The sequence below is a fragment of the Sorghum bicolor genome, chromosome 7 (assembly GCF_000003195.3).
Source record: "Sorghum bicolor cultivar BTx623 chromosome 7, Sorghum_bicolor_NCBIv3, whole genome shotgun sequence".
NCBI classification, from domain to species: domain Eukaryota; kingdom Viridiplantae; phylum Streptophyta; class Magnoliopsida; order Poales; family Poaceae; genus Sorghum; species Sorghum bicolor.
The window spans coordinates 23,107,957-23,115,800 of record NC_012876.2 but is presented as its reverse complement, the minus strand read 5'-3'; the positions used below and the strand labels follow the sequence as shown (position 1 = coordinate 23,115,800).

The following is a 7,844-nucleotide window of genomic DNA, read 5'->3' as shown; positions in this document are numbered from 1 at the left end:
CGTACGATTTGATGTGATGAGATATCTTTTACGTAAGTAGCGAAAGCTCAGCAGTCTGAATTCACTCCTTATCGACCACCGTGTCCTTCACTCCTCCTTATCCACCATGCATCGTTCCAGAACACTCTAGCTTGCTCGACCAGCACACATCCGTACCTACTCTGCTTAGGGCCTGTTTAGATTGGGGATGAAAATTTTTTGGATGTCACATCGGATGTGTCGGAAGGATGTCGGGAGGGGTTTAGAAACTAATAAAAAAACAAATTACATAGCTCGTTAGGAAACTGCAAGACAAATTTATTAAGCATAATTAATCTGTCATTAGCATATGTGGGTTACTGTAGCACTTAAGGCTAATCATGGAGTAACTAGGCTTAAAAGATTCGTCTCGTGATTCTTAACTAAACTGTGTAATTAGTTTATTTTTTTATCTACGTTTAATGTTCCATGCATGTGTCCAAAGATTCGATGGGATGGATGAAAAATTTTTTAGTGGGGAACTAAACAGGGCCTTATAGCTTCGTTCCTCCCGACCTAGCTGCGCCGCCGTCCAGCTCCACCGCTGTCCCGTGGCACTGCCCCATACCTCCACTCCACCCACTCGGCGGTAGTAGCTAGCAGTAGGCTTTTAGCTAGGGACTATGGCATACAACGGAGACAAGAGCTCCCGCTGCTTTCCCCAGAATTGGTACCCACAACCCACCAGCATGCCCCCCGATGTGTAGATGCAGGGCAATGGTGGATCATCAAGAAACTGCGTCTCCACCATCCCCGCGGCGTCCTCGCAGCTGGATCTCCCATCCATCTTCGGTACATTCCTATCCCTGCTCCCATCAAATCTACCACAACAAGTACAACAACAAGCACAAGCAAGTGGGCTTGGAGCTGTGATTCTGGACTTGGCACGACTGGATCCCAACTCCCAGATGGATGCCTTACGTCACTGGATGGCGGTCAAGCCCCAGGCGGCCTCGCCCGGGCCTTGGCGGTCTGCCCCCAGGCGGCGGTCTGCCCCTAGGCGCTCTGGCCCGGCCAGGCGGAGAGCGCTAACTTCGTTGCAGGTAGATCACTTCCTCCCCTTCGCATCGTGGACGGAGAAAGGGTCTGTGGAGTAGGGGGCGCCCGACCCCCAACTGTTGGTGGAAGATCCGGTGAAGTTTTTCCAGCAGGCGGCCTTGGAGGTCACCAAGAAGGACGCAAAGAAGGGTGGATGGGCAGCGGCCCTGCAAATATTGATGACAATTTGCATGCAGAAAAAGATGACGATGACAATGACGACGTTGCATTCTACTCGGTAAGCATAATTTCAGTCTCAAAACTGTTAGATTGTTAGCATGTTTTTGACTGAAGGGATGTAAAGTATGTTTGATAATGTGTGCTATTGTTAATTAGCATGCTAACCTTTTTTAAAAATATTTAGGCAATTCCATTGAATAATTACTTGCATAGAATTAACTTTGCCCACTTTACTAGATGGAGTGTCATCGCACAAAATGGCGCAATGCAGAAAATGTTAAGGTTCTTTGTCAGTTGTATGTTGACCAAATGAAAGCAGGGCAATATGTTAGCAAAACCAAAACTATGACATGCAGAGGCTGGGATAAAATTGCACGGGGGTTTTACCGTGCTACTGGCCTGGTGCACGATAGGGGTCAACTGGAAAAGAAGGTTAAAAACCTAAAAAGACAATTCCAAAATTTCCGCAACATATGCAATTCACAGACTGGTTTAGGCGGTGGTCCACAGGAAATTGTTGCCCATGATGAATTCTGGCAGGTACACTAAAGTAGATTATTAATGTTTCCTACACTGTTTGCCCGGTTGATATGTCTAACTTTATTTTTTTTTTGTTGCTTACAAGCTGAAAAATTGACAGTGAATACATGGGGGCATCGATTTCAACCGTATTATGGTCTGTTGTTTCAGTTGTTTGGAGGTGAGGATGTGGATGGATCCACATCCCGTGTCGCTGGAGAAGCTCTAGTGGAGCAAATGTACCATGAAGAGGAAGATGCCCATATTGAGGACAGCCCCATGAGTTCCAATGGCTGCAAGAGCGCAACGGGTACTAGTAGTAGTACCCTATTTTCAAGTCCTAGTAAGAAGTCCAAGAGCCCAATGACATATGTTAAGTCATGCTTCGATAGTTGGAATGCTAAAAATTCAACCACTATGAAGTCCATTGACAAAAATATTGAGGTTAATATTAAGCAAGCTAATCGCATTCTTGAGTCTAACAATAAGCAGGCTGATCGCATTGTGGAAGCCATTGTTGAAGCTACTCGCAATAAAACAGCCACACCCATGGAGAGAGAGGCAGAAAAAGTGGCGAAATCTGTGAAGTGTTGTCAAGAGTTGGCTGTACAATGTGGGGCTGCACCTAAAAGCGTGGAGTATTATGGTGCTAGTATGGCATTTAAAGATGCTGCACTCCGGGAGTTCTTCCTTAACATCCCTACACCTAAAGCTCGTCTTCTTTGGTTGAAGAGATATTGCATACAGAATAATCTGGATTGTGATATCAATGAGGTGCAAGGCTAGTTTATCGGTTGCTGTTTGTGATGTTAGTTTATTTAATTTATGTGAACCTTTGTATGTTTTTGATGTTTTCGAACACATCTGTGTTTTTGATGGGAACCTACTTAATTTATGTTGTTCATGTGATCGTAGTTAATTGATGCTCCTTTTGATGTGATCCCAGTTAATTTATGCCTGCTGTGATCCTTAATTTATGTTGGTGATGCAAACCTCCTTAAGTGATGTTGGTTATGTGATCCTATGTATGTGATCTTATTTTGATGTGATCCTATTTAATTTATGTTGTTGACCATGATAACTTGTTCTTCAACAGGCTGAAAATCCATCAAATGTGGCTGACATCATGTTGGCTGACCAGAGGTCAAATAACGAACATCTTTGTATGGCACTATTGGCTGGTATGTGCCAATATGAGCCTTTGTATCGCAGAGTTATAAGGAGGATACCCATAAACACTAGACTAGAGTGGGTACAAAACAGACTTCAGCATGAGTACGCCTGCTATAACATGTTCCGAATGAGACCAGCTGTGTTTCTGAAGCTTCATGACTTGCTGGAGGAGTGGTATGAGTTGAAGTCAACAGATGTGTCAGCCCTAGAGGCTTTAGGGATGTTTCTATGGATGGTTGGTGCACCGCAGTCTCATAGACAGGTGGAAGACCGTTTTGTGAGATCACTGCAGACAGTCAGTTCCACATTTGACATGGTTTTGGCTGCATTGAACAGTCTGACAGTCATTAATCCAAAAGATCCTAAATTTTCAAGGGTGCACCCAAAAATGGAAGGCGCTTGGTTTTATCCAGCCTTCAATAATTGCATTGGAGCTATCGATGGGACACATATACCAGTTACGGTGCCAGCTGCAGATGCCGCAAAATATACGGGGAGATGTGGACGTCCCACTCAAAATGTGATGGTTTGTTGTGACTTTGACATGAGGTTTACTTTACTTGTTGCTAGATGGCCTGGATGGGCAAATGATTTTAAAGTGTTCACAGAAACTTTACAAAAATATGGTAACTGCTTTCCACATCCACCTGAAGGTCAGTTCGATAAAATCTAGATAATTTGACGTGTTCATTCTTTGCACTTATATGTACCAAGTCTTATATCTGATAAAAAATTCCTAATTTGTAGGGAAGTTTTATGCAGTTGACTCGGGGTACCTTAACCGTAAGGGTTATCTTGCACCATACAGGGGTGTAAATTACCCATGCGAGGACTCTGAAGTCCCAATGCAAAAAGGTAAAAAAGAGATATTTAATACTGCACATGCTTCCATTAGATGTTGCATCGAGCGGGCCTTTGGAGCGTGGAAGAAGTGGAGGATTTTGCATTGGCTGCCATGTTATTCGGTTGAAAAGCAGATTGCAATAGTTTTAGCATTATGTGCACTTCATAATTTCATTCGAGAGAATGATCTTGAGGATAAACACTTTGCCAAGGTAGAACATCATAAAAACTTTGCTCCAAAGTGGCCATGTACATCTGAACATTATGTGGGTGTCGAAGAGGAGGCAGATTTTGACATGAATGCATTGCGTGATGCAGTAGCCGATATGTTGTTTAATCTATCGAAGAGGAGGAAGATTTCCACTTAACCAGCTAGAAGGTAATCTAGATATATATGGTGGTTCAATCCTTCATTTCTTCACGAAATGTGGATGCCTTGTCGTGTTCCACAGGACCTTATTATTTGTGGTGCCTGATGTGTTGTGCAGCCTGCCAAGCTACAAGATGAACTGCCAAGCAAATTAAAGTGAAGAAAACAAAAGGAGGAAAGACAACTGGTGGTGGCCAACTGTTGGGGAATGGTTTTCATGATTTCTATGGAATAGAACTTTATTTGCAACTGTTGTGACCCAATATAAGTATGAACTTAATTATGTGTGTACTGTTGGTCAAAACTACGGCCAGAATTAGCCCTTGGTTGTTTATGTTAAAAAAATATTATCTCTATGTTATAAATTTGGCCATGGAATGGATGATTGGCGACACATTTCATGGTTACTAGGGATCTCATGGCGGAAGTGGGGGGCGGGGATTCGGGGAAGATGATACGACATTAACGAGGGACAAACCAATTTATGCGGCTGATTTATTTATTCTCCAATAGAGAAGCTGATAAGAAAAGGCGCTAGGCTCTCGTTAAATATGTCAATCTTGTTCAATCGCCGGACTGGCGGCGCTCTCGGTGCACTCATTTAGATTCAACGCCCAGGACTTATAAAATACAGAGTGTGTGTCTATATATATATACACACACATATATATGTCCTGCTACATTTGTGCAATCTGATCATATACTGGTGTAAATGCAACTTACTAAGCTATGTGAAGATGTTGCAATAACCTATGTGGCAAACTTTGGCACTGGCTGAACGTTATCAGCTAAAAAAACTGTTTGCTTGAAATTGTGTGGCTAGCCTGAGAGTAATAATGAAAGGTAAGCGCAACATTTTCTCTATGCTATCTTGATTATATATTGATCGATTGCTCATGGAAGCTGTTTGCTCTAGGAGGTTGAATGGAGTTATCCCTGCTCTAGTAGCTATTTAGTTTTATGATCATATCAGCCAGACTTAATCACATTTTGGTGAAAACTTGCAACTGCTAGCTACTTGTCTGTGCTAGTTGTCTTTGAAAGGCTTACAATGATGCAATTAAAACAACAAAATTCAGTAGCTAGCAGATCTAGAGAGAGGATTCAGCAGTATGGACCAAAAGGTTGTATAATCTGAGTAAACTCATACAATTGTAATTGGGTTCTCCTGATGGGCTTGAAGATCAAAGAGCCCTGTCCGGACTTGAATCTGCTCTCAGGGTAGGTCATAGGTCTCTCTGATCTCCTGGAAGCCAAAAGAGCTTTATTGGAAGCAAAGAATTTCTGTGAATTGGGTCAAATTAGGAGATGAAAATACTCACTTTTTTGTATCATGGTAACTATTTCCTACTATTGATGATGAATGGGCATTGTAATTGATTGTAAGCAAGAGGCCAATCTTTTGGACAGCTTTTAAACATATGGCTGGGCATCTCTGAATTTACAGGAATTGCTTACTATGGTTGTGGCATGTACCTTTCATCTCATTTGCAGTGTGAGGATTTTAGGATGTCATGTACAAGTAGTGCAAATAACAAGAACAACATTCCATTAACGATTCAACATTTTAGACATACATGCCTAGCTTGGTCCAACAAACACTGAAACACAGGTTAAACTAAGTTCAACTAAGATACATCTAGTTCAACTAATAACAAACAACTAGTTCCACTAACACAAATAGAAGGGATCCCAGAAAGCACTACTTCAGCGCATACATAGCTCCAACCACTACACCAGTACCCATGACCAAGCTCAAAGTCTTCACTGCACCAACCAAAGCATCCAGCTTCACCTCCATTGGGTTCTTGTGCTCACGAACCACTACTGCCGCCCTTGAATCAGCTTCCACATCTACTGTTTCAACTTGTCCTAGATTCATCACAATCTTTCCCGTGTCCACCAACAGGGCTAGGTAATCTCGCTGCCACTCAAAGAAACCACATTTTCCTGAAACCTAAACACATGGAAACACATCAAATCCGACAAATCGAGCCCAAACCCTAACAGATCTAGAACAAATCGAAACAAAAGAGGTAGCTTACCCCTTGCATGTTTCTGGGGCACTTGAAGAAGACACGTCCCTTGTTGCCATTCTCATCTGTGTGGGCCACGAGCTCCAGCACCCTCTGTAGCCCACACTCGTCGCACATGATGAGGGGGAGCCCCATATGTTTCCCGAGTGGGTACTCGCCTATCCTATCTGACAGCCGCGGGCGCTTGCGCGTCTACGAGCTCGATCGACGGGACATGACGGGTTTGGAGGGCAGAGGGGCGTCGGCGATCAAGGGCTTGTCGACAGAGGAAGAAGAAAGACGAAATTTTTTGACAGGATGAGATCCACGGCGTTGTTTAGTTCCAAAAAAAATTTGCAAAAGTTTCAGATTTGCCGTCACATCGAATCTTGCGGCACATGTATGAATAATTAAATATAGATAAAAATAATAACTAATTACACAGTTTACCTATAATTTGTGAGACGAAACTTTTGAGCCTAGTTAGTCAATGATTGGACAATATTTATCAAATACAAACGAAAATGCTACTATTCCTATTTTGTAAAAAATTTTGGAAGTAAACAATCAAAAGGTGTCTTTGCCATGTACCACTAAAAAAAGATGCACTCTTAAGTATGGTAACAGGTACAAATCCGCTGGGTTTCGCTAGCTGAAACCAATGTTTTAAAGGTGGTAAGGCGTGGTGAGGCACACGAGTGACCCCTTTCCAGCCACCTAGGCGAACTAGGCGCTCGCCTAGTATAAACATATTAATATTTAAGTTAACAAATTTCAGAAGCAAATTAGACATTAATGTTGTCAATTCTTAGCATGTAATAATAAGTGATTCTATTAGGCTGCTGGTGCACAACATTAAGTGGTAAGAACCAGAGCAGTCAACTCCACTCTACATCTATGAATTAGAGAAGCCCGCAGGTAAAACCATAGCAGCAGCCCACATTGGCAAACTTCAGCCTTAGAGAGTAGAGAGGACATGAAAAGGGAGAGAAAATACATATGAAGAGGGAGAGAAAAGATCTACAGGAAGCAAGTGAGAGCTAGGCACCGTGAAGAGCAGGGGACCATCGAGTCTCCCCAATCCCTCTCCCCCACGGAAATCAGTGAACAAATTGTTGGGCACCACACATACCTCACCCGAAGGAATTGACGAACGAGCGCTGCAATCGACGAGCTGGGTACTTTGCGGGATGCGTGAGCGCGCAAAGAAGAAGCTCCAGCCTGCAGGTGCGGTGGACTTCCTCTCTCGGTCTCTCCTCCCCTAGCCTTCTTATCTGTTTCTCTCCCGATCCCCCTTCGCGCCCGTGCGTGATTTCCTTCTAGCAAGCAATTTCCAAACCGCGCACACATTCTTTCCCGCGCGGAAGGTGAATGCCGTGCCGGGCGGGAGAAATTTCTTTCCGTGTCGGTTTCCCTGCGTGCGAGGCGACCGCCACAGCCTCCTTGGCGTCGCCCTAGACACCTAACGCTAAAGGCGGACGCCTATGATGGCAAGGCGAAAGCCAGACGCCTATAAACTCTCCTCGCTTAGACGCCTAGTCGTCGCCTAGGCGACGACTTTAAAACATTGGCTGAAACCCATGCCCATGAATATAAAATCTATCCACTAAAAAACTCATGATCTATCACAGGTTTATTTTTGTGCCCAGACCCTGTCTATGATACCACTCCTGCCTATAACACCATTC

General features: G+C 43.5%; 2 protein-coding genes across 7 annotated transcripts; one reads left to right on the top strand and one right to left on the bottom strand.

Moving 5' to 3' along the window:
* LOC8067980 lies at positions 521-4,548 on the top strand. Of its 6 annotated transcripts, none has more exons than XM_021465308.1 (7): positions 521-1,294; positions 1,474-1,776; positions 1,927-2,529; positions 2,852-3,581; positions 3,676-3,783; positions 4,090-4,150; positions 4,260-4,548. In XM_021465308.1, exons 1-6 carry the CDS (start codon positions 1,211-1,213, stop codon positions 4,137-4,139), a joined length of 1,878 nt encoding a protein of 625 aa, XP_021320983.1. In that variant the 5' UTR covers positions 521-1,210; the 3' UTR covers positions 4,140-4,150; positions 4,260-4,548. The 6 variants fall into 6 exon arrangements, 5 of the variants coding, with proteins under 5 accessions (XP_021320983.1, XP_021320981.1, XP_021320982.1 ...); XR_002455204.1 differs by having other exon boundaries at positions 522-1,294; positions 3,676-3,983; XM_021465306.1 differs by having other exon boundaries at positions 3,676-4,150.
* Positions 5,609-7,661, bottom strand: LOC110436926. Its single transcript, XM_021464646.1, has 3 exons — positions 7,289-7,661; positions 6,187-6,432; positions 5,609-6,098 (listed from the first exon to the last, which is right to left on the bottom strand). The coding sequence occupies exons 2-3, from the start codon at positions 6,310-6,312 to the stop codon at positions 5,844-5,846; spliced, it is 381 nt and encodes a 126-aa protein (XP_021320321.1). The 5' UTR covers positions 6,313-6,432; positions 7,289-7,661; the 3' UTR covers positions 5,609-5,843.

Excerpts from the sequence above, each read along its gene's own strand:
- LOC8067980 (XM_021465306.1), top strand. The coding sequence starts at position 1,211 with ATGGGCAGCGGCCCTGCAAATATTGATGACAATTTGCATGCAGAAAAA. Across the intron at positions 1,295-1,473 it reads ACGACGTTGCATTCTACTCG|ATGGAGTGTCATCGCACAAA; the intron begins GTAAGCATAATT and ends CCACTTTACTAG. Across the intron at positions 2,530-2,851 it reads TGGATTGTGATATCAATGAG|GCTGAAAATCCATCAAATGT; the intron begins GTGCAAGGCTAG and ends GTTCTTCAACAG.
- LOC110436926 (XM_021464646.1), bottom strand. The coding sequence starts at position 6,312 with ATGGGGCTCCCCCTCATCATGTGCGACGAGTGTGGGCTACAGAGGGTG. Across the intron at positions 6,099-6,186 it reads GCCCCAGAAACATGCAAGGG|GTTTCAGGAAAATGTGGTTT; the intron begins GTAAGCTACCTC and ends CCATGTGTTTAG.